Source organism: Cheilinus undulatus, linkage group 14 (genome assembly GCF_018320785.1).
Source record: "Cheilinus undulatus linkage group 14, ASM1832078v1, whole genome shotgun sequence".
Taxonomy (NCBI): Eukaryota; Metazoa; Chordata; class Actinopteri; order Labriformes; family Labridae; genus Cheilinus; species Cheilinus undulatus.
Window position 1 is genome coordinate 44084153 of NC_054878.1, and position 27047 is coordinate 44111199.

A 27047-nucleotide genomic window follows, 5' to 3' on the forward strand; every position below is an offset into this window, starting at 1 on the left:
TTTTTTTTTTCTTTTTAGCTAAATGGTGATACATGATGTTGGTATCTTTTACTTTTCCATCGCTCCTTGCCTATTCATATAATCTCAACACGAAGCATTAGAGCTGGCAAAAATGTACTTAAATCTCTTCATCCAGCATCACTTTGGCCAGCCCTAATCCAAAACACTTCAAATTCACCTCTGTTCACTACAAATTGAATCCTGAATCTTCCTTGACTCCCCACAGGGCCCCCCAGGACCTGGAAACCTGGAAACATCCCTTCAACTTCCTAAAGATCTTGAATTTCCTTGGGACAATCTAGAACATTCCAGGTTCATCTGAAAGTACATCTGTGTATTACAATCTGAGCCCAGGATCAGCCTGGAACATGTACAGAACCCCAATACTACTCATCTTGGACCAGGAAGCACCACTGGGACTTGCAGGAACTTTTCCAGGGTCCCTGAACCTCTAGAACCACCCGAAAACACTCTCCATATCTGCTTGTTGATGACAAACTGAATCCTGGATCTTCCTAGGTATCTTACAGAACCCTGTTCAACTCTTCGTGAAAACTCTTTCAAGGATCATCCAAGACTGGAAACGTCCCTGGTACTTCAAGGAACTTTCAAGGATCCTTGAACCTCCCTAAAGCCCCCAGGATCACCTTGGAGGTTCTGGGTGGTCCATGGACCTTCTAACAGTGTTAATAAGGTTTTTGATTATACGATCGGGTCCCGGAGTAGGTCCTAGACTAGGTCAGGATCTTACCCCACTCCAGGAAGTCATGGACGTGTTTGTCCCTGCGTAACGGGGTCTGGGACACTTCTGCGCAGAAGCAGAGCAGCAGGTCGAGCAGAGCCTCCACGCTCAGGAAGCCCGCTTCCTTCTGCTCCAGCAGCAGCTGCTCCAGCCGCTTCAGCCGGTCCTGGGCCGACATCCTGCCCAAGAAGAGCCTCTCTACGACGGGTATAGTCCGACACAAGCCCGGCCGAGCACTCCGAGAGCTCCCCGCCGCCCAGGCTCCGACTGCTGCCGAGTCCTGCCGAGCTCTGCCGAGCTCAGCCTGCTAGCTACGGCTAGCTCGTTAGCTCCGGGAGAACATTCCCGACATTTTGTTATTCCGCTTCTCCGTGAGTCGGTGAGTGTCCGCCGGTATCCCGCCCTCTGTCCGCAGTGTGTGGAGCGGTTCAGCCCCGGGCCCTCCCCACTCCGTGTCCCGGTAAATCTGGACTCTGCTCTCAGATCGGGATGTCGGTCAGACCGTCGCCTCTCTCAGGCTGCCCGCGGTGGATCCATGTCCTCGGTTCGGTCCCTCAGCTCGGTAACATGTCCGTTTGCACCGGGATGATCCTGGTTTCGATAATGAACCCGTTAGGGTCGGGAGGAGGCTCGGCGGATAGTTTCACACGGTTTTAGTGATGTTCGAGGAGGCTGCCGGTGTGGCTGCTCGTTGGGAATATGGCTGAATCAGGATCGGATCATCGGGAACAAGTTGCGCAGACTCAGACATACTTCCTGTTTCTCAGCTCACCATAATAAAATACCGATTAGCATACGTCTTCTTACAGCGACCCACTTTAGTTTGATTCAAATGTGCTACTGTTCAGTTTGTCTCAGGTCTTTGTACTTTATTGAGGTTTCAATAAAGTTATTGGAAAAATAAAAACAACAAAATCCTGACCTGTACGTTGAGAAGCATGTAGGAGATACAGTTTATTGATTTCTTTATTGTTTTAATTATGTTTTTTTCCCTTTAAGTTACTGTGACGTTTCTTTAATATTTCCTCTTCAATAGAAAATGATTTAGGTCATTGATCACACTAATTTTAAGATAGTAAATACTACAAACTCTTCCTCCCTTCTATAGTATTTAAAAAAAAAACATATTTAAAAATGCATTTGAGGCTGTTACATTGTTCCATAAATTATAACAATGAATAAAAATTGAGATGGATATAGAGGTCATTATTATTAAACATAATAACTCATTAATTTTGCAACATCTGCATTACATTTATTTGTTGATGTGAACACTTATGTTTTTTAAATTTTGAAAAAAAAGCAAAACAAAAAAAAAAAAAAAAAAAGAAGAGGGATTAAAGTGACAGTAGGAATGTACTCCATACAAGGGAAATTAGAAACAATCACCATTTATGGTTAAACGAAAAATGTGCTGTTATTATTTACTTTATCTTAGCTTTGTGACTTGTGGGCAGCTACAATCACTTGTTGTATAATGTTGACTTATATCAATAGCAACTTACAAAAAGAAATAAAATCTACATTTTGTAGAGTTTTGCCGTTTTCACAGTGAGGTGAATAATGCCAGCTGTGATGCAACTGATAGCTGTGTGCTCATAGAAATATATAGAGATAAGAGACAAATCCCAAGCCATTAAAGTTTAAGTTATCATTAGTCATTTGCCTATATTTTATATTAAAGTAAAATAAGATTAAAAATGTGAATGGTCTGGAGTGAAGACGGACAAAGATAAGGGGTTATTCATGAGAAGCTGACAGTTCATTTGATGAATGCTCAGCTGTCTACATGCTCTTATTTTGAAGGAACGCATCCACACACCGGAAATGAAGATGTCACCCTCTTCACTAGCTTGCCGCGCCTGTCTGTCGCTCCCTGAGGAACACGGAGGCCCCGCCTTCCTGCACCGGAAACGCTATGGACACATGACGTCATGCGTTGATTGACAGGAGCTGGGAGAGACTGGTACCGCCCTCAGCGGGAGGGGTCTGACATCATCGCAGTGACGTCATGAAGCCACATAGAATGCAAGTCTTTGTTAACTGATTTTTTATGTTCTTTGTTTGGATGTTTACAAGCAGAGTTTAGACCTATGTTTACAAAGACCTGCTGCGTGTCACAACAAGTCAACAAGTCAACTCATACAGGTGTTTTCTAACATCTGCACCAGGTCAACAAGTCACTTTATGGCAAACCCCAACAGGTCACTAAAGAACAACTCACTTTATGACACTGATATTTACAAAGACCTGCTGTAAGTCCACAAGTCACAACAAGTCATTTAATTATGCCACTTGATATGAGGAATATATTACTTCAAAACACGTCCCAACAAGTCACTTTATAAAACTGATGTTCATAAATAACTAATGCTTGTTACAAGTCACAACAAGTCAACAAGTCACTACAGGTCACTATAAATAACACTGATGTTTACAAAGACCGGCTGCTAATCACCATGTCAACAAGTAAAAGCTAGTGATCTTATTATACTTAAGGCATGCAACTCAACAAGTCACAAATCCCTTCATTACAAGTCCAGATAGGTCACCTCACAAGCCCCTCTGCAGGACTGATGTTTCAAAGCAAATCCTAATGTTCTCACTAAATTTATTTGTAGATCGTTAGTTGTTGTTTAGCTAGTCTGTTTGTTAATCTGATTTTATTTCCACACATCTGTCAGTGTTTTAAGTTTGGACCACACGGTGGCGCTCACATGTAAGTCCAAAATCACAGAGATGGTAGGTATTCATATTCTAATGTTCAGGAAACAGACTGCTTAAAAAAGAAAACCCTCATACTCCTTGTGGTATTTTGGTAAAATAAATCCCTAAAATAAGACCAGACAATTCAACCCTATAAAAGCTGTGAAACATCTTGCAGTCAAGATGCAGTCTGAGCTCTATCCGATCACTTAAAATAATTGAAAAAGGTGTGTTTGATGAACATTAACTTTAGTCTAATCACATCATTGATGATGATGAAAAGGAGAATGATGGCTGTGGTGAAAAGAGATTTGCTGCCCTCTGCTGGCCAGAGGAAGATGCTCAAGTACATTTTCACACTGATGGTTTAAAGAGAACCTCAAGAGTTGTATTTATAAATTACAGCTCTTATTTCTAAGTGTTTATTTATGAAGGAAGTTTGTACAAAAAAAAAAAAAAAAAAAAAAAAGAAGAAACCAGTGACCCAGCTATGGTTATAAAAAATGAATTAGTAAAATTAACTTAAACAGCCTGTATTTCTGTAGACACTTCACCTATCAGTAAAAAGTAGGACTGACAGATGATGAAAACTAATCTAATCAATTATAGGCTTTGTAATTAATTGATTACAATCAAAAGTGAAAAAGTACAAGTAAAATTACAGTTGCTCTGGTTAAAACTTTCTTCCAGGTAGGGAGGACCAACTGAACCTGGGGGCGGGGCTAACTCCCCACATGACATCATGAGGGGAAAATCTGAGAACGTCTTGTTTCAGGACACTTCTTCTGAAAAGTGGAGAAAGGGGGGTGGGGGTGGGGGTGGGGGGTGGGGGTGTGATTCTTGGGGGGATTGTGGACAGGCCAGGGGCACATATTTTTGTTAGAAAAGCCTGAAAAAGTGATTTTTGCCCAATATGTCCCCTTTTAAATGTAAATATGCCACCACTACTCTTGAATGTGCATGGCTGTGTTCTTTAATCAACCACCTCCAGGTACTGTAGGGGTCCCTGGTCACTGGTCCCTTTATTTTGGGGGTCCCAGGCTAAAAAGGCTTAGAATCTCTGCATTAAGATGCGATACAGTAAGATGCAATATAATATGATACAATACAATACACAGTGCAGTAAATATTTTGTATGATAGGGTAAGATAGAATATGAATGCTTTTAGGATTTATTCCCATTAGACTGAGTTGCAACCCAACAATATTAATGATAGCACTCCATGAGTTATACCATAAAACTTGAAAACAACTCAAAAGACAGTTTAAAACAGATTTGTTACACCGAAAATCACTATATATATATATATATATATATATATATATATATATATATATATGTATGTATGTACTGTATATACTTTCTAACCAGGTCCAAACAGACAGGAGCTTTGCGAGATGGATTCGCCAGTGAGAAAATTGGAAATGGGTGTATTCATCTGATATGCAAGGTTACATTGTTCCACTTTTAACAATTTCTTTGGCACTTTTCAACAACTTTTCACCATTTCTTTCCTGCCAGGTTTTGGTGTTGCTTAGCTCTTCATTGCTGTGATCCCATTTTTGTCTCTTTTAACCCATTTTTGCCACTTTTTGCCAATGTCATCATATTTTAACCATTTTCTCTGACCCTTTTTTATATTTAACCCATTTTCTTGCTGCTGATATCCAATTTTTGCCACTTTTAACCGATTTCTGTCACCCTTAACCCCTTTTTGCTACTTTTAGCATATTTTTTTCCCCACTTTCAAGCTCTTTTACCACTTTTTAACTGCTTTTCACCATTTTTCTGGCCCTTTTTACATTACCATTTTTTTGCTGTTGATATCCCATTTTTGCCACTTTAACCAATTTTTGTCTCTTTTAACCCATTTTTGCCACCTTTTGCCAATTTAAAATATACATATATTTTTTTTTTACCACTTTTTAACTGCTTTTCACCATTTTTCTGCACTTTTTTTTAACATATCTTAACGCATTTTTGCTGCTGATATCCCATTTTTGCCACTCTCTGTCCTATATTGCCACCCAGGATCCACTCTTCACCACATTTTTTTCTAGCCAGTTTTGCCACTTGTAACCCATTTTTTGCAAAATTTTTGCTTTTCCTTTTAATATATGAATTTTCCCAAAATTAAATTCAGTTCTTTCTATGTTATTCTCTAGCATCCTGATGATTTTGCTCATCATGCTTAGCTGATGCCTGATATTACTTACCAAATGTTTTGGTACAATGGGCCCACCCACATCGTTAACAATGACCCCCCATTTGGCTCGGCCATAGAAAGCTCTTTATCCCCTTTTATGGGCGGCCCTAGACCAGTGGTTCTCAACTGGTCCGGCCTCAGGACCCACCAGTCTGTCTTACAACAGATCGCGACCCAAGTTTCCCAAAAATGTTCAACAATGCACCAGATACAAATAGAAAAATTTCCCGACTTTTGCCACCTTTTTTTTTTTTTTTTTTATACACCTAGTCACGACCCACTGAAAACTGCCCTGCGACCGACCAGTTGAGAACCACTGCTCTAGAACAAAACGCTCCCTAATTGAAGGCCCTCATGGTACCCCTCAGTTTCTAGGAGTAATATGGAGGGTAGCTCCTCCAGTATCGGGTCACTCTCCTTCAAACTAGAGTCTTTAGACTGTCTAACTTTTAACTAGGTCTCACTCAGGCTAGTGACGCTGGCAAAGGCCTAAAACCTTTCCTTTTAATAAAGCTTGTGGTTTGGGCAGGCTCAAACATAGACTCATTCTGCTGCTTTTGTCCTGGACTGTTGGGGGACCTGGCACACTGTCAGGTGCAGTAGATAATAAGGTCGATGTTCTTTCTTCTTGATGGTCCAGCTGGTGAATGGGTGGGGTAGGATGGGGTGTTGGAGATTTCTCAGCTTATTACGAGGGAGATTAGCCGTAAGGAGATTAGCGCAGCAGGCTAACGGGCACCTGAAAACTCTTTATATCAGCTTCAATATTTGTTGCCTGCTCCTGAAGCCTGGCTGGATTCTGCTCGTAGAGCTGACGGGAGGTCGGTGGGATGATTCTGACGTCTGGCGTCTTTAAGGTAAAGTAGCGAAACTGTGCTGAGTTTTGTTGTTTCTGTTGAGAAGGTGGAGAGGAGAGCTAAGATGGCAGCGGTCACATTAAGTTCAACTTCACTTTCACTTAACATGTTGTCAAAGTTTATTTTAACACTGAAGTGTGATTGGTTTATACACTGATTGACTCTGAGTGATTGTTTGGCTCGCTGCTGCTCACTATGAATCAGTTTCCGGTTGATTAGTTCATTTTTCTGCCGCTCATGATTCATCTTGAGCTGATCAAAGACGCTGTCCGAGACTAGCATCACTCTTAACAGTGTCAGAGATCAGTGAAGTAGTGGGAGGTCTTCAGAGGAGAACATCTCTGATAGGATTGAAGCAGCAGTGAAATCATAAACATGTACATGGATGTATGACTCAGTTTCAGAACTTTTATTAAACTTTGACCTTGTTCCTGCAGCGCCCCCCCTCCTGCTTGTGCCTCTGAGTTCAATGAAGAGAACTTAAAATAACTCACTAAGCTCCTTATGACGTTGAGTAGAGCACAGCCAGCGGCCGTCTGCCTCCTTTTCTCCCCTGCTCTGCCGTATGACCAGGCCTAACGTGAAAGCTGAGCTGCACTGCTAACACTCAGGACCAAATGAGCATGTGCAGCAGAGGGGTGACGCCATGGAGAAGGTGAGACCTGAGTTGAGGAAACCGCGAACATCATCCTCATAGGGCCGGACTTTAAAACTGCTGATGATCTGGACGTTCAATAGAAGAAACATAAAGTTGGGCGAAGGATGCCTGTAACACCGCCATGCAGAAATAAAACCATGGAGAGACTGAGATGAATGCCACGGCTTCCGAAAGCAGGAACAACCACATGTAGAGTGGGAATCAGCAGCACAGATTATTATCTGCCACCCAAGCTGATGGATGAGGAGCTGAGAGTGAACCGAGGTCTGATCAGGATGAAATAGACAAAGAGAAAGTCATTGTGTTTTTGGTGAAGGCAAACTTTTTACATGCAGCACCTACCTCACCATCAACCTGATTGTCTACCTCTGTTTGTGCCAGGTGCCAGCATAACTAGGAACTGGTCCAAGCTGGGATCAACCCTAACTATAAGCTTGGCCATCAGGGAAAGTTTGAGGCCTATAGCAGTGCAACCAGTAGCTGGTCCAAACCAGAACCAGCCCAAACTACAAGCTTGATCATCAGGGCAAGTTTAAGGCCTGCAGTAGCATAACTAAGAGCTGGTTCAAGCCAGAAACAGCCCTTACTATAAGCTTGGCCATTAGGGAAGGTTTGAGGCCTATAGCAGCATAACTAGGTGCTGGTCCAAGCCTGAACAAACCGTTACCTTAAGCTTGACCATCAAGGAAAATTAAAGGGCTTTAGCAGCATAATTAGGTGCCGGCCCTAGCCAGAACCAGCCCTTACTATAGGTCTGACTATCAAGGAAAGTTTGAAGCCTATAACAGCATAACCAAGAGGTGGCCCAAGCCTGAGCCAGGTCTTACAAAAGGCTCTGTAAAAAAGGAAGCTTGAAGCCTATAGTGGCATAAGCAGTAGCTGGTTCAAGCCAGAACCAACCCTACCTTGACCATCAAAGAGAGTTTCAGGCATATAGCAGCATAACTAGTAGCTGGTCCACGCCACAACCAGCCCTTACTATAAGCTTGGCCATCAAAGATAGTTTTAGGCCTATAGCAGCATAACCAGGTGCTGGTCAAAGCTGGGACAACCCCTTACTATAAGCTTTACCATCCAGGAAGTTTTAGGTCTATATTAGCATTACCAGGTGCTACTCTAAGCTGAGCCAAACCCTTACTATAATCTTTACCATTAAAGGAATATTTAGGCTAATAGCGGCATAAGCAGGTGCTCATCCAAGCTTACTCTAAGCTTTACCCTCTGGGAAAGTTTTAGGCCTATTTCAGCATAACCAGGAGCTGATCCAGGACCAATCCTTACTATAAGCTTGGCCATCAGGGAAAGTTAAAGGCCTACAGCAGCATAAGCAAGTTTCAAAACTTCAAAACCTAAGGTAGCATCAGAAGGAGTTAATCCAAGCTGGAACCAGCCCTTACCCCAAGCCTGACCATCAAGTAAAGTTTCGGCCTTTAGCAGCATATCTCAGTGTTGGTCCAAGCCAGAACCAGCCCTTACTAAAAGCTTGGCCATAAAAAAGATTCAGGCCTATAACAGCATAACTAGAGGCTGGGTCAAGCCCTCCCTTTAAGCTTTATTAGATAGAGAAGATTAAGGCCTGTAGCAGCATAACCAAAAACTGGTCAAAGCCAGGACCAATCCTTACTATAAGCTAGACCGTTACAGAAAGTTTTAGGCCTGTAGTGGCATAACCAGGAGCTGGTCCAAGCTGGGACAAAATCTTGTTAAGCTTTACCATCCAGGAGATTTTTAGGCCTATAGCAGCATACCTAGGGCCTGGTCCAGCCTGGTTTGTAGCAGCATAACCAGGAGCTTGTCCAGGCCTAAACAGCCCTTACTATAAGCTTTACCATCAAAGAAAATTTCAAGCCTATAGCAGCAAAACCAGGAGGTGGTCCAGGCCTGAACCAGTCCTAACTTTAGGCTCTACTTAAAAGGGAAGTTTTTACATGCAGCACCTGGTGGTGGTTCCTGGCTCTGCAACTGAAGGCTGTCCACCGTATGCCTTGGTTTTCTTGGACACAAGACACAGCTGGTGAGAGACACGTATGATGTGGGACACGCCTGATGTGAAACACGCCTGATGTGATTGGATCAGAAGCTCTGACATGGCGGTTGGGAAGGTGACGTTCACAAAGGTGGAGAGGGAGAAGCTTGCTGAGGTTCTCTGGCTTTTAAACTGGATCTCAGTGCTGACAGGTGCCATCCTCTTCAGCCTCGGCGTCTTCCTCAAAGTGGAAATCCAAAAATGGCAGGAAGTGATGTCAGAGCATGGGATCCTGTATGTGCCAAACACTCTGATCACCACGGGCCTGGCTGCTTGCTGCATCAACTTTCTGGGTGGGAAGATCTGCCTGGACTGCGCCGACACCAACAAGTTCCTGCGGTGGAAGCTGGTGATGATGCCGTACATTGTCTGCACCTTCTTCTTCACCTCCTGTGTCCTGATGGGGGCGCTCATGTGCTACAGCATACGTAGCCAGCTAGAGGAGTCTTTGTCAGTGGGACTGAGGAACGCCATGCGCTACTACAAAGACACAGATACGCCAGGCCGCTGCTACCTGAAGAAGACTGTGGACCTGCTGCAGATCCAGTTCCAGTGCTGTGGAAACACTGGCTACAGGGACTGGTTCCATGTCCAGTGGATCAGCAACCGCTACCTGGACATGAGCAGCAGCACCGTGGTAGAGTAAGTCTAGTTAGAACACACTAGAAGTAGCTGGGTTTTAATATATCCTGCAGATCCGTAGAAATTCCACAGGTTCCATGAGAGCCCTATAGCTGTGCTGCTGCATGCTACCAAAATGTGCCTAGCTTGCAATGCAAACCAAGAAGACAGCTTCTGTAAAAACAGATTTTCCTTCCTAATTTGTGAAATCTATTTTCAATGATGACAGAGTGCAGCTTTTATAGAAAAGGTTCCTAAATTATAAAAATGAAGTAGGGAACAAAGTTGGATAGAGCATTACACGTCCAACACGTCTTGGACACATTTAGCGGGTCCATACCATCAGGCCATATTTACCTGGCAGTAACATCAATAATCTATATCATTTTCATCTGTAAACAATGTAGCACTCCCTGTGTATCAGTTAAATTAGATGCTGAGTTAACAAGGAACTTTTTTTGGCTGTTGTCCTTACAGAAGCTGATGACAACATAAGGAATTCTGTGAATATCTCATCACTTAATGTTTTTCTTCAGCAGATATTATGTAACGAAAAACTAAACAAATACATCGCCACTGACCTCTACTGTCGCTAGCTGAACCAATACACCAGTCTTATAAACAATAATTTCTTTAAGATTAAAACACTTTTTTTAAAGGATTTATTTGTCCCAGCTGGTTAAAAGGCCATATTTGCTTCTTTGCATTGAGACTAAAACAAGGTAAGGATGTGAGGAGTTATGGGTGGAGTTGTGCGAATATTTAGGAAATGCACCACTACCATGCCAGACTAGTGAGGGGGACATATGGCAGAAAATATGTGCCATTGAATTATCACTAAAGTATATCTGCATCCTAATGAGCATATCTGACCTTATGTTGGGTTTGGTCACGTTGTGTCTGGTCAAGTTTGTTCTTGTCACTTTGTGTCTCGTCACATTGTATCTCGTCATGCTGTGTCTCATCATGTTGTGTCTTGTCACGTCATGTTTCGTTACATCGTGTCTCGTCACGTGTTTCGTCACATTGTGTTTCGTCATGATGTGCTACATCCTGATGTGCTACGTCACGTGCTGTGTTTGGTAACATTGTCTTTCGTAATGTTTTGTAATCTATCTTGTCATGTTGTGCTTCGTCACTTTGTGTCTCGTCATGTTGTGTTTTATCATGTTGAGTTTCAGCACGTTTCGTCGCATTATGTTTCATCACATAGTGTTTTTGATCTATGTTTCGTAATGTTGTGTTTCATAATGTTGTATCTCGTTGCGCTTTGTGCTTCATCACGTTGTGCTTCGTCACATTGTGCTCTGTCACGTTGTGCTACGTCACGTGCTACGTCACGTTGTGCTACATCACGTTGTGCTATGTCATGTTGTGTCTTGTCATGTTGTGTTTTGTCTCATTTTGTTTCATCACAGTGTTTTTGTACTGTGTTTGGTAACATTGTGTTTCATAACGTTTCATAATCTATCTCGTCATGTTGTGCTTCATCACATTGTGTCTCTTCATGTTGCGTTTGACATGTTGAGTTTCATCACGTTTCGTCTCATTGTGTTTTATCACATAGTGTTATTGTACTATGTTTCGTAAAGTTGCGTTTCATAAAGTTGTATCTCGTCTCGTTGTGCTTTGTCGCGTTGTGCTTCATCGTGTTGTGCCTCATGGCGTTGTGTCCCGTCACGTTGTATGTCCCGTCATGTCATGTCCCATCATGTCCTTTCCCGTCATGTTGTGTCCCATCAAGTCGTGTCTCGTCACGGCGTGTCTTGTCACACTGTGTTTCGTCTAATTGTTTTTCATCACATTTTGTTTTCTTACCGTGTTTTCTCATGTTTTGTATTGTCATGTTTCATCACGTTGTGTTTTGTCACATTGCTTTGCTACGTTATGTGTTCTCACGTGTATGTTGTAATGTTATATTTCGTCCTGTTGTTTTATCGCATGGTTTCATCACGCTGTAGGTAAGGTTAAGTTACATTGTTTTGGTCACATTATATTGCATTATGTTGTGCTACATAGCACTGTTAATCGGTGTTAATTTTGTCAAGTAAAACTATGACTAAAACTATTCGTCGACAGTCTTTTTTCCATGACAAAAACTAGACTAAAGCTAACAAAAATAGATCTGTGATGACTAAAACTGACAAAAAGTAAGTTTAGTTTTCATCAAGATGACTAAAACAAGACTTAAATGTACTGTAGTTTTCGTCAGACATTCAAAATCCATTATATTTCTCCACTGTGGGTAAATCTGTTAAAAAAACAATGCATGTGTATCTGTTCTGCCCCTCAGCTGTACAAAGCAGGGACCCCAGGTTTGACAGGGTGCATTGAACACATTACCATGATTTTGGTGCCAGATTTAGGCAAGGTACAGCTAAAGCTAAAGGTAAAGACTAAAATGTGAGGACTTTTTATGTGTATATGTTTATTTTTGTCACGCTGTGTCACCCTTTTGTTTTGTCACCTTATATACACTGGCATATGTTATTATTTATGTTTCATTATCTTACATCATGTCAGGTTAAGAAAGGTTACATTACCTTATGTGTCATATTGATGTGGGGGACATTCCAGACATGACGTGTCCATGCATGCATAGTTAACAGAATGTCGATCTCCAGGCTCACTCTTTTTAATTATGTGGTGTTGGTATATTTGATTACATGTGTTCTGTTACATTGTGTTACGTTAGGTTACGTTACCTTTTATAATGATTTGTTTCATGTTGTTTCTCATGCCTTCAGGTCATAGTGATCCAATGCTTGTTTCAAAAGGGCATCTTCAGTTCGGAGCTTTATGAAACCTTTATGAGGACAGAAGAAACATTTTCAAAAACCCAGTCGAGCCCCCCTGTCAATCAAGCTTCAGGTTATTTTACTCAGGTGTTTCAGTTCATCATGTCTGTCAGTGCATAGAAATTTGTCAGATCGAGGCCACTGTTCCAGTGAGGCTGATGGGGTCAAAGGTTGGGGATTTTTAAGGCTTAATGCGAGGAGTTCACTTCAGGTTGGAGAGTCTTAATCTTAGCTGTCTGTAGGATTTAAACAACGTCTGTTCTCCATGAGTGAAACTTAAAACAACGGATATTTTACCCTCACATTCAGATCGTCTTTGTTGTCCCACAGGAGGACAAGAGCAAAGCAGCAGGAGAACAGAGGAGTACAAACACGAGGACAAGAGTAACATGTGACCAGATTTTAAGGGTTTAACTGTAAGACACAATAAAAATAAAACAAAAAAGTAGAATATACACACAAACACTTATACTGTTGGAAAGCCTGTTTATTTCCCTTTTAAATGGTGCCACATTTGTAAGGATCATGCATTTGTGGGATGAGCAGCAGAGCTGAGGATCTGGGCTGTGCCCATGAAAAATGTTCCAGATCTTCTCTGCTAATGCCAAACAGCTGATTCTGCCTTCTGTGTTGTTTGGTAGATTGGATGATTAAAACAGGACAAGAAACAAGACATATTGGCAGTTTAACAATTTATTAATTAACAAACAGGAGCCTCAGTAGAGTGTGGAAGAACCATACACAGCCACAACAGCCTGGCTCCTCCTCCTCATGCTGGCCACCAGTCTGGTCACACACTGCTGTGGGATGGCATCCCATTTTTCAACCAGGATTGGTTGCAAGTCTGAATAATGAATCATCGTTATTCAGACTTAAATGGGTTCAAATGAGGAAAAATGGGTTAAAGGAAGAAAAAACATAGGCGGAAAGTCTTTAAAAATCTTTAACAGTGGTGAAAAGCAGACGTGGTGAAAGTCCTCACATTCTGTACTTAAGTAGAAGTCCGATACATGTGTGAGAAAATCCCCTGGTAAAAATAGAAGTACTGATCTAACTCCTTTACATGGTACCTCTCTTGATAATGCTTAAAATTATATAAAAGTGTTTTTAACAACTTTGCTACTCTCTATAACAAAAATTCCTCAAATGTAATTTTACAGGCTGTCTGTCTTACCTGTACAGAGGTGGTGTTAGTTATACTGGGTTTAGGCATTCAGCTTCTAGAAAAAGATTATTTTTAACTAAAATTGACTGGTACAGGAGGAGAACTTATGCTGCATGAACAGAAACGGCAGAGAGATCACATAAGTTGATTTCTCTCATAATCTGATGTTTTAAATGTATTTACATAAAGTAGAAACTAACATTGAGCACGGATGAACCACAAAAACATAGGGATTGGGCTTTTACTTTGAAAGTCAAACAGAAGAGAACTCTACCTGCCATGCCAGCCTGAAATTAAGTGACAGAAAGGATAAACAGTGATGCAGAGAGTCATTTTAATGCATCTCTTCAGGTTATGAACGGACATTCACCCTCTTCAGACTGACCTATGCTTGCGCATTTATTCATTCATTTATGTTGAAACAAGTAAGGAGTCTGTTTGCCAGTGTAAGAGTAGAAATACTGGTATTTGGGTCCACTGTAGAGTACTAGTAAAAAATATATACTTAAGTACAGTAAGGAAGTATTTGTACATCATTACTTCCCATCTCTGGTGAAAAGGGGTTAAGTTGCAACAATGAGTGTAACAATGGTTAAATGCAATTAAAATCGGCAAAACTTGACAAAAGAAAGGGTGGAAAGGGGTTAATGGTGTCAGAAATGGGTTAATTGAGGCAACTGAAGGCAGAAAAATGAGATGAAATGGGCAGAAAAAGTGGTGGAAAGGGTTCAAACAGTGGCAAAAAATGGTTTTAAGGAGACAAAAATGGGCTAAATTTAACAAAAAAAAAATTGGTTGAATGCAAACTGCAATTTCCAGAGGAAAAAGATAGAAAGTCGAAAGGTAGAGAGCGGTAAAATAGGATTACAGGGGAAAAAAGTGTCAAAAGTGGCAGCAGAAACAGCAGAAAAGTAGTGAAAAGTAGTTAAAAAGTGGCAAAAATGGATAGAAATAAGCAAATTGGGTCAAGGGTAAAAAATTGGTGAGAAGTGGCAAATAAAAGTGGTAAAAATGGCCTAAATAGTGGTTAAAAAGAGGCACAATTAAATAACTTTAGCATCAGACATAATAATAGTGTGACAACTTTCAGCTCCAAAATTAAGCAGCTGTTAGCCAGGATGCTAGCATCAATGCTACTGATCCAGCACACATGCTGATATCATCAGTAAATGCCACAACATCAAACACCAAACTGGGAACTACCTTTACCTGTACAGGAAAGGAGGTCGAGGTGCTTCACATAAAAAATATTGTAAATCTACCTATGTCGTCTTTTATTTTGAAAAATTTCAGCTCTGCTTCAGCAAGAACTCAGTACAGTGCTGTTCGATGGTCTTAGCATCAGTGGTAACAGTTCTGTAGTAGTAGTGCTTGGTATACTAGTAGTATGTGGAGTAGTGGAAGTGTTTGTATTGTCGGTCTAACAGCGGCTGGCGTCTCCTTCCTGCAGCCGTCTGAGGAGTAATGTGGAGGGGCGGTACCTGATGGACGGTGTTCCCTTTAGCTGCTGCAGCACCCTGTCTCCGCGGCCATGCATCCAGCAGCACATCAGCAACCGCTCAGCTCACTTCAATTACGACCAGCAGAGCCAGCAGCTCAACCTGTGGAGGCGGGGCTGCAGACAGGCACTGATGGAGCACTACACGGGCATCATGCAGTCCATCGGCCTCACCGTGCTTCTCATCTGGCTATTTGAGGTACTGCGGTACTGGTCTGGAGTAACCTCCAGTGATTCTAAGGCAATGTTAAATATGTCATGTGGAGCATGCTCTCTCAACTTTCCATCTCTCTCTCCTCCACCAGCTGCTTGTTCTCACCGGCGTCCGTTACCTGCAGACCGCAATGGAGAACGTCATCCGACTTGGTGACCCAGATTTGGAGTCTGATGGCTGGATCCTGGAGAACAGCCTGGCAGAGACAGCTCGCTCCAACTTTAACATCATCAAGAATCTGGGGAAGTGTTACCAGGTCGATGACGACCCCAACATCAACGTACCGACCGCCAGCATCGAGCAGGAAGTGCCATCCAAACACGTACACATCCCCATGAACAGCTAAAAGCCCGGGCAGTCACAGACCAGGAGAACACCTCTGAGCTGAGCTGATGTTTGGAGATGTTGTGGGGATGAAGGAGAATTATTGGTTTACATGAAGTAACATTTCAGTAATGATGGGTTGATGTTCGTGTGACATTAAGAAAATGATGCAGCAGTGATGGGGTGATGATTCAGCCATGTTCAAGTGACAGCAGGAAGCATCAAGACAATGGCGGGTGGATGTTAAGGCAATGATGGGGTGAAGTTAAGGTGATGTTAAGGTGATGATGGGTAGATGTTAAGGTGAAGTTAAGGCAATGATGGGGTAACGTTAAGGTGATGTTAAGCAGATTATTAGGTGGTAATTAGGTGACGTTAAGATGATGTTAAGGTGATGATGGGATGATGTTAAGGTGATGATGGGATGATGTTAAGGTGATGTTAAGATGATGTTAAGGTGATGATGGGATGATGTTAAGGTGATGTTAAGCAGATTATTAGGTGGTAATTAGGTGACGTTAAGATGATGTTAAGGTGATGATGGGATGATGTTAAGGTGACGTTAAGGTGATGATGGGATGATGTTAAGGTGACGTTAAGGTGATGATGGGATGATGTTAAGATGATGTTAAGGTGATGATGGGATGATGTTAAGGTGACGTTAAGGTGATGATGGGATGATGTTAAGGTGACGTTAAGATGAGGTTAAGGTGATGATGTGGTGATGTTAAGGTGATGATGGGTAGATGTTAAGGGGAAGTTAAGGCAATGATGGGGTGAAGTTAAAGTGATGTTAAGCAGATTATTAGGTGGTAATTAGGTGAAGTTAAGATGATGTTAAGGCAATGATGGGGTGAAGTTAAGGTGATGTTAAGGTGATGATGGGTAGATGTTAAGGTGAAGTTAAGGCAATGATGGGGTAACGTTAAGGTGATGTTAAGCAGATTATTAGGTGGTAATTAGGTGACGTTAAGATGATGTTAAGGTGATGATGGGATGATGTTAAGGTGATGATGGGATGATGTTAAGGTGATGTTAAGATGATGTTAAGGTGATGATGGGATGATGTTAAGGTGATGTTAAGCAGATTATTAGGTGGTAATTAGGTGACGTTAAGATGATGTTAAGGTGATGATGGGATGATGTTAAGGTGACGTTAAGGTGATGATGGGATGATGTTAAGGTGACGTTAAGGTGATGATGGGATGATGTTAAGGTGACGTTAAGGTGATGATGGGATGATGTTAAGGTGACGTTAAGGTGATGATGGGATGATGTTAAGGTGACGTTAAGGTGATGATGGGATGATGTTAAGGTGACGTTAAGATGAGGTTAAGGTGATGATGTGGTGATGTTAAGGTGATGATGGGTAGATGTTAAGGGGAAGTTAAGGCAATGATGGGGTGAAGTTAAAGTGATGTTAAGCAGATTATTAGGTGGTAATTAGGTGAAGTTAAGATGATGTTAAGGTGATGATGGGTGATGTTAAGATGATTTTAAGGTGATGATAGGTAGATGTTAAGGTGATGATGTGGTGATGTTAAGGTGATGATGGGTAGATGTTAAGGGGAAGTTAAGGCAATGATGGGGTAACGTTAAGGTGATGTTAAGCAGATTATTAGGTGGTAATTAGGTGACGTTAAGATGATGTTAAGGTGATGATGGGATGATGTTAAGGTGATGTTAAGATGATGTTAAGGTGATGATGGGATGATGTTAAGGTGATGTTAAGATGATGTTAAGGTGATGATGGGACGATGTTAAGATGATGTTAAGGTGATGATGGGATGATGTTAAGGTGATGTTAAGATGATGTTAAGGTGATGATGGGATGATGTTAAGGTGATGTTAAGATGATGTTAAGGTGATGATGGGACGATGTTAAGGTGACATTAAGGTGATGATGGGATGATGTTAAGGTGATGTTAAGATGATGTTAAGGTGATGTTAAGGTGACATTAAGGTGATGATGGGATGATGTTAAGGTGACGTTAAGATGATGTTAAGGTGATGATGTGGTGATGTTAAGGTGATGATGGGTAGATGTTAAGGGGAAGTTAAGGCAATGATGGGGTGAAGTTAAAGTGATGTTAAGCAGATTATTAGGTGGTAATTAGGTGAAGTTAAGATGATGTTAAGGTGATGATGGGTAGATGTTAAGGTGATGACGTGGTGATGTTAAGGTGATGATCAGGTGATGTTATTGTCATCTTAAATTGATGTTCAGGTGACCTTAGCTTGACATTTGAATGACACTGAGGTGATGTGAATTGATGGGGTGGTGCAAAGTAGGTGATGTCATGTTGAAATTCACCTGACATAGTCACTGTGATTTTTTGCTGATGCTAAGGCAGTGGTTCCCAATTTTTTCTGCCAAACCACTTTCGGCAGATGAAAATATCTTCAAGCCTCCCCCCATCTTCACCATACACATTAACACATAAACCTATGTGCTGCTTATACACTGAAAGTGTATCATTAATAGGTAGGATGAGGTAAAAGAGTGGGGTTATGCCTTTCTCTTTAATTTCCTTCCTAATGCAGATGAAGCAGAGGGTGAGACATGACTCGACTTATTTTCTAATCTTTCCTTTAGTAGTTGTTTAGTCTGCTGTAGCCTCATACTCGCCCTACATTACCCAGAAATAGGTTTGCAAAATTTCAGTGCTCTGCAGTGCAAAAAGCTGCACATTTAAAGCCTAGCCCCATCACATGGTCCCCTTTCCACTCTGGAAGTCACTGCAGGAAGGTGACGTTCAACGATGTTCAGGTGGCGTTGAAGTGAAATGGTCCTCCAGCATCAGACATGCTGACAGATGAAGCTCCATTGCTACCGCGTGATGCAACGAGATGAAAAACAAGTTTTAAAAACAGAACTGAAAGCTTTTGAACTTTAATAACTTTAAATGTGAGATTATGTGAGCCCAGAAAACGCTCGCAGGGTGAATGTGGACGTTCTGCTGTGATTGTGGATTTTATGTGGCGTGTTTGTGACACGGTGGACCGTTGGATGTGCCTCCCAGCCCGCTGTGATTCCAGGTAGGTCCAATAGAACGGGATTGAACTGGTGATTGGTATCACACTGGGCTGTGATTGGCTTTTTTAAATGCTTTACAAAATAAAAAGCTTCATTGTTAACAAAATAAAAGTCTCTTCTTCATTTTTACTTTGATTTTCCTGTTTTTTCCAACAACAGTCAGAACAAACAATCAAGTGGTTAAAACTGTTAAAGTTATATATTTAGAGAATTTTAAAGATGCACAATAGAGTAGCTGTATGTGTCAGAGGCTGTTGGAATAGTAATAGAAGGCTGAAGATTGTTGCTTTTGTTACACAGGTTAAATATAAACTTATCACAAAAAGTAAGGAAATTTGTGTTTGGTAAATTATTTCTTTGTTGTAGCAATGCTTCTTAGTAATAAATCCTGTTGGAAAGCCTGTTTATTTCCCTTTTAAATGGAGATATATTTGTAAGGATCATGAAATTGTGGGATGAGCAGCAGAGCTGAATTTGTGGGTTGCAAATTTTGTCTCTGCCAATGCCAATCAGCTTATTCTGCTGGTGCTACTGACTCTTGTTTTCAGCCTCTGGTTCCCCCAGGTGCCGACAATCAGGTGCCTGATTGGCAATCTCAATGCAGCGAGCTATCCTAATGAGATTCTGCCACCAGTAGCAATGCCATATCTCCACAGTGTGGGACCGAACTCTATCCTCCAAGATGACAATGCTCGCCCACATTGCCTGCCAGCAGTCCTGACCTCAACCCCACTGAACACTTGTGGGATCAGCTTGGGCGTGCTCTCCATGCCAGAGTGACCAACACAACCACACTGACTGACTTGCGACAAATGCTGGTTGAAAAATGGGATGCCATCCCACAGCAGTGTGTGACCAGGCTGGTGACCAGCATGAGGAGGAGGAGCCAGGCTGCTGTGGCTGTGTATGGTTCTTTCACACGCTACTGAGGCTCCTGTTTGTTAATGAGTAAACTGTTAAATTGCGAAAATGTCCTGTTTCTTTGAAATTGGCAGAGAAGATTTGGCACCCACATGCTCAGCTCTGCTGCCCATCCCACAAATACATGTTCCTTACAAATGTAGCACCTATTAAAAGGGAGTAAACATACTTTTCACCAGTATAAGATTATGGCCAAGAAGCATTGTTACAAGAAAGAAATAATCTACCAAACACAAACTTTCTTACTTTTTGTGCTATGTTTAGTTATAGTTGCTATGGTAATTGTACATTGGGGTCACAGAAACAGTCAAATATTCAACAATTTATTGTTAAAAACTTCATTTGATGCCTGATCTCACAGTGGAACAGCTGCTTATAAGAAAAGATTGTTTCATGCTTTCTATGTAGAGGGTGCTAAATGTCATATTTTACAATGATATGTCTGTTTTCTCCAAATAAATCATAACTAATCACCTTACTTGGCATGTTAATCAAATGATCAATACTTTTACTGCAGTTCATGTACTTTAATCAGTCTCCTTAATGTCTGCATGAATATGTCCATAATGTCCACTGAAGTTTTTTGACCAGCTATGAGAGACCAGCTATGAAATTTTGGGAATTTCTTTTGATATTTGGGGAATTTGCTTGGAAATTTTCAAGCATTTTCATGAGAATTTTAGGGATATGTTTGTGCACTTTTGGAGATTTTCAATTGACATTTTGGGGGAAATTTGCTTTGAAATGTTTTGGCATTTTCATATAAAGTCTGGGAACTTATATGTAACTTATGGGAACTTGAAATCTTTGTAGGTGGATTTTGCTTTGAAATTTCGCGGAATTTGTTGCAAATTTTCAGGAATTTACATAGAATTTTTGAGGGGAATTTTTTATTGGAAAGGTTTGGCTTTAAGATAAAGTTTCACAGAAGCATTTAGGGAATATATGAAAACATTTTGAGGTACTTCTTATTGGATACTTTAAAAATGTTTAAGATTTTTCAGGTAATTTCTTTGCAATTTTAGGGAATTTGTGTGGATTTTGGAGTGGAAAATTTACAAGAAATTCAGAACTTTCTGTAAGAGTTTTGTTCATGCCTTAAAAAGTCCATGTGGTCCATCATGAAGATGACTCCCCTATCCCTCTCTCAGTGACTGACCCACAACAACTGACCAACTGGCCGACACACATCCTAAGCAATGTGCTCTTAAACCAATCCAGTGCTGTGCTTTTTTGCAGAAACAAGATCTTTGGGAGATGTGGACATCATTTTACTCAACACGTAACATGGCCGACCACTGAAAATGATCATGTCAAAAGGATCACAAAGAAGACCATGAAGATAAGAGCCTTCTGTGTTGTGAATGGACACATGTTATATGATTACAGGCTTTAGTTTACCACAGAATATGAGAGCAGGGGAACTGCCTATTATTGCGGATGTGCATTTGTTGTTCCAGCAGCAGAGGGCGCCACAGATCAGCTTAGCTCTGAGCTGTCTGTGGTGCTGAAATAACCTCAGCTAACCTTAACCCTTCAAGACCGAATGGGCATGATTACACATAAATAGAAACACTCGCGCTCTAAGAACACAGAAGTCCACTATAGCCGTGGCAGAACCACCACAGTATGCTGGCTAAAATATGGAGGCAGACTCTACATGTTCCTGTGCTCTCCAGGACTCTAAAGTACCTGATCTCTGAGTACACGTGCTCATTTACAACATGTTTCTAACATGGAACGGGAAAGCGACATGTATGCAATCTGAAACATACAAAACACATACATAGTGTTCTGTGACAAGTATGCAATATGTAAAATGTTTGTTAAATTTAACAGGTAAGTAACAAGTAAGTTTATGAAATGTAACATGTATGTTACATGTTAAATGCAATTTTTTTACAAGTCCTGTATATTGTATGTAAGATGTAATATTTATAAGAAGTATGTAAAATGTAGTATGACGTGTGTGTAATATGTACATATGTACAAAAAGTGTATTTAACGTTACAAGTTTGTAACAGGATGTCTTATGTGACATGTTTGCAAAAAAGAACATTTATGACGTGTTGCGTGTACAAAGTTTGTGACAAGTATGTAATACATAACATGTAACATGTTTGTAATATGTATGTTATATGTAATACGTATGTTTGTAGCATTAGACATGTGTGTAACTTGTTATCTGCTCAAAAAATGTATATATTATGTGCCACATCTATGCACATATATGGAATATATAATGTGTAACATGTTTGTAACATGATTTGGGTGCCCTATTTACAACCAGCATATTATATGTAATATGTCAAATGTTTGTAACAGGTTGGTTATATGTAGCATTGTGTAAAATGCAACATTTAAGCCATATGTAACATGTTTGTATTTGTAACAGGTTTGGAACAAATTCATTATATGTAACATGTTTGTAAAATGTAATATTAATGCAATGGGTTGTATGTAGCATGTTTGTAACACATATGTAGTACCTGGGTACATATACATATACTGTCTTGTGTATATGTAACATGTTTGTAATTTGTATTAAAAATGTAATATGCTACATGTTTATAACAAGCATGTAAGTTTGCAATATGTAGCATGTTTGAATGTATATGTTACATGTTTTATGTAACATGTTTGTACCACCTTTTTCAATATTTAAAATGTTAAATATATAAATTGTATGTTACATATAACATATTTTAAATATGTATGTAACATGTATGTTTGTAGCAATATTAATGCAATGGGTTGTATGTAGCATGTTTGTAACACATATGTAGTACCTGGGTACATTTACATAAACTGTCTTGTGTATATGTAACATGTTTGTAAAATGTAATATTAATGCAATGGGTTGTATGTAGCATGTTTGTAACACATATGTAGTACCTGGGTACATATACATATACATATACTGTCTTGTGTATATGTAACATGTTTGTAAAATGTAATATTAATGCAATGGGTTGTATGTAGCATGTTTGTAACACATATGTAGTACCTGGGTACATATACATATACTGTCTTGTGTATATGTAACATGTTTGTAATTTGTATTAAAAATGTAATATGCTACATGTTTATAACAAGCATGTAAGTTTGCAATATGTAGCATGTTTGAATGTATATGTTACATGTTTTATGTAACATGTTTGTACCACCTTTTTCAATATTTAAAATGTTAAATATATAAATTGTATGTTACATATAACATATTTCAAATATGTATGTAATATGTATGTTTGTAGCATTAAACATGTATGTAACTTGTAACATGTTTAATAAATCTGTATGTCATGTTCAAAATCTTTGTAGCTGTATGTAACATATCATGTGTAACATTTTTGTAATGTGTATGTAATATGATTTGTGTAAAGACTTTACATCAAGCATGTTATATGTGATATGTCACATGTTTGTAACAGGTTGGTCATATGAAGCATTTTGCAAAATGTAACATTAAAGCAATATGTAACATGTTTGTAACAATATGAAATACATTATATATAACATGAAGTGTAACATTTAAGCAACGTGTTGTATGTGACATGATGGCAACAAGTATTCTATACTTGGTTACATATACATATAGTGTCCTGTGTGCATGTAACATGTTTATAATGTATATTACAAATTTAATCTGTTACATATTCATAAAAATTATGCAAGTTTAAAACATATAGCATGTTTGAATTGTATGTTACATGTTTTATGTAACATGTTTGTAACAAGTATGTCATACCTACAATGAAACATTTTGAATATGTATGTTATATTTTATATGAAAGGTGCTTAACTTTATGATGTATGTAATATGTATGGTTTATACCCTTTTTTAAACATGCATGTTGTATGTTACATGTTGGCCATATAAACATGTTTTTAATTTGAAAAAAGGTATGCAAGATATTTGTATGTTTTTTTGAACATGTTTACAGCATGTTATTTTTCAAGTGTGTTTTATTACATGTACTCTTAACTTTGTAACTTGATTGTTATTTGAAAAATATACGTAACACATGTTATTTTCAACATGTGTATAACACCTTTGTAATTTGTCACATATGCAGCATATAAGCAGTTTGTAACACATTCATATGAATCTGACTTGAAATATGTATGTACCATGTAGCATGTTAAGGTCTTAACCTCCCAAAATGTCTGCAGATAACATTTGTGATAAATTGGAGCCATGCAAATAAAGACTGATTGATTGATTGATTGATTATATGAAGGATTGACATGTATTCTACATGTATAAAAATGTAGCATGTATGTTGTTTGAAGCATGTTTGCACCATGAATGTAATCATTTTTGCCATCAAATGTAAATTGCCACATGTTGAAAATATGACAACATGTATTTTGGAACATGTATGTTGTATGTTATTTGTTGAATGCATGTTGCATTCAAATATAAAAAACACGTATGCTGTTTGTGACATGTTTGTAACCTCAGGTTTCATAAGGTGTCTTGTGTGAGGTTCTCTCATGTTGACGTCATTTTCTTTATTAAAGCCTTTTTCAATGATTGTTCAGCAGTTGATAGCCAATCACAGAAGAGCAGGTTGTCATGGTGATGACCACGTGGTCGTCAGTGCCCTAGATTACTCTGCTGCTGACCCCCCTAAACCCCAGCCCCCCTTCCTTCTTTCCTCCTTATTCCTTTGTTTCCTCTCAACCTCTCTACTCTTCTTCTCCTCCTCCGTTTCTCATCATTCCCTCCTCTCGTCCCTCCTCCTCTCATCCATCTGTTGTCCCCCTCATCCCTCCATCACTCTGTCTCCTTTCCTTTTCCTCCTTCCTGATATTCTTTCATTTCTCCTTCCTTTATTCCTCTACCTCTCCTTCTCTTTCCTTCCTTCCTGTCCACTCACTCATCTCTTCATCCATGTTTTCTCTTCCCTCTCCTTCCTCCTCTGTCCGTCATTCATCCCTCCGTCCTCTCCTCCCTCTATGCCCTTCATCTCAAAGACGTCTCCTGTTATGTAACCCTCCCTCCTCATTACTTCCTCGATCTGAACAGCCAATCACGCACCTTCTCCATCAGTGATATCACACCTGATGGGCAGGGCCCAATCTGTGTAAATCTGTTGTCTCTTATTGGGTGTGAGCTAGTTAGCTGCCATGGTGACGGGGATTAAACAAGGTCGGATTAACGTTTGTTTCTCAGCCACTGCTGTCATTGCCTCGCATCCCACAATGCACCTGAAAGCAGGGACAGCAATTACATAACTGAGAGAATGTGACTGGATCGGCCAATGAGAGCCTGGGATGTCTTTGAGAACAGGAAGTAAAGAGGAGACTGTCACATCCCTGCAGCCCAGAGTTTTGTCTGACAGGCTTCAAAAACCTGGAAACACACGAGTCATTGACGACATGACGACTCAGAGGATCAATAACAGAGATGTGACTCAGCAAAATCAGAGGAGTGTACAGCAATAATAGAGATGTAATCCAAGGAGTGACTCAGCACAGAAAAAGAGTGACTCAGCAAAATAAAAGGAGTGACTCAGCACATAAAAGGAGTGACTCAGCACATAAAAAGAGTGACTCGGCACATTAAAAGAGTGACTCGGCACATAAAAGGAGTGACTCATCAGAAATACCTCCATGTTTCTTTGCATTTAAGTGTTCAGTGCCATCAACTGTAAATCAAACACAGAGCCCGCCTCCACTGTAAGGATCCAATGCAACTTGAAACCAAGTCCTACCTAAAAGGACAGCAGGAACACTACCAAGAACACACATCTTTAATGACATTCAAAATATCTTCAAGAGCAACTGAAAAAATCCTGCACCTTGAAAGAACACTTGGAAGATCTCAGAATATCTAGAAGGTCTCTGAAGACACTTTGACCATCTCCAAGTAGACCTGGGAGGCCTTCAGTAACCTCAAACATACCCAAAGACACCAGAAAATTCATCAAGGACCTTTGAAACGTCTCCTTTGACACCTGGAAGACCTTCAATGACACCTTAGCCTATCCTAGGAGGATCTTCAAGGACAGATGGACCCTGTCAGAGAACACCTTGAAAATGTTCAATGATGATGAAACATATCCAAGGACTTTGATATCCAACATATCCAATATTCAAAGAAGCTCTTCAAGGACACCTGGAATATCACAGAGGACACCCTGAAGACATTCAGTGGTAATTAACATTTCCTAAGACATCTGGAAGATCTTCAAAGACACATAGACCATCACTGAAGACACCTTGAAGCCCTTTGATGGCAATGAGCTATACCCATGGACATCTGGAAGATCTTCAAGTACAACTGGACCATCAATGAGGGCACCTTGAAGACCTTCAATGACAATCAATCATATCCTAGGACATCTGGAAGATCTTTAAGGACACATGGACTATCATTAAAGAAACCTGGAAGACCTTCAATGGCACCGAAACTTGTCCAAGCACATGTTGAAGCTCCTCAAGACTGCTGATAACAACTAAATATATGCAAGAATATCTGGAAGATCTCTGAAGACACTTGGCCATCTCCGAGGTGACCTAGAAGGCCTTCAGTAATCTCAAACATACCCAAAGACACCTAAAAAATTCATCAAGGGCCTTTGAATAGTCTCCTTTGACACCTGGATGATCCTCAAGGACACTTGGACTATCACCTGAAAGACCTGCAATGACAACAAAACATATCCAAGGACATTTGGAAGATCTTCAAGGACACCTGAAACCTCACATAGGACACCCTGAAGACCTTGAATAGTAATTAAACATATCCTAGGACATCTGGAAGATCTTCAAGGACACATGGACCATCACTAAAGACACCTGAAAGAGCTTCAATTGCACCAGAACTTGTCCTAGCACATCTTGAAGATCTTCAAGAACACCTGGAACATCACTGAGGACACCTTAGGGACCACTGATAACAATTAAACATATGCAAGAACATCTGAAAGATCTTCTTCTGGAACTTGCCAGAGGACATCTCAAAGACCTTTAATGACAATGAAACATATGCAAGGACATCTGGAAGATCTTTCAGGACACTTGGTTCTTGGTTCAAGGTTCTTTCAAGAACCACTGAATATCTTCAAGGACAGCTGGAACACTGTTGAGAACACCTGGTTATCTTCAAGGACAGAGGATAGATGCACAACCAATTAACACACATTTCCCTTGACACCTTGAATACACTAAAGAATACTTGTGTGTAGGAAAACATATATACTTGGAAGATCTCCGAGGACACCTGGAAATTCTTCAAGGACTTTTTGACCATCTCTTAGGAGAC

At 40.2% G+C, this 27047-nt stretch overlaps 2 protein-coding genes across 3 annotated transcripts in view; one reads left to right on the plus strand and one right to left on the minus strand.

Moving 5' to 3' along the window:
* Positions 1-1557, minus strand: part of cdc42bpb (CDC42 binding protein kinase beta (DMPK-like)) — a 45336-nt gene extending 43779 nt beyond the window's left edge. Inside the window, exon 1 of one of the 2 annotated variants that reach the window (XM_041805302.1) lies at positions 752-1557. In XM_041805302.1, coding sequence (XP_041661236.1) covers positions 752-920 — 169 coding nt within the window. In that variant the 5' untranslated portion in view covers positions 921-1557. The remainder of the gene's footprint in view (positions 1-751) is intronic. The other variant, XM_041805303.1, reaches the window with a different exon arrangement.
* Positions 1558-9257: 7700 nt separating this feature from the next.
* LOC121521180 (photoreceptor outer segment membrane glycoprotein 2-like) lies at positions 9258-15838 on the plus strand. The gene is made up of 3 exons (XM_041804936.1): positions 9258-9838; positions 15231-15477; positions 15584-15838. The coding sequence occupies exons 1-3, from the start codon at positions 9258-9260 to the stop codon at positions 15836-15838; spliced, it is 1083 nt and encodes a 360-aa protein (XP_041660870.1).
* Positions 15839-27047: the final 11209 nt, after the last annotated feature.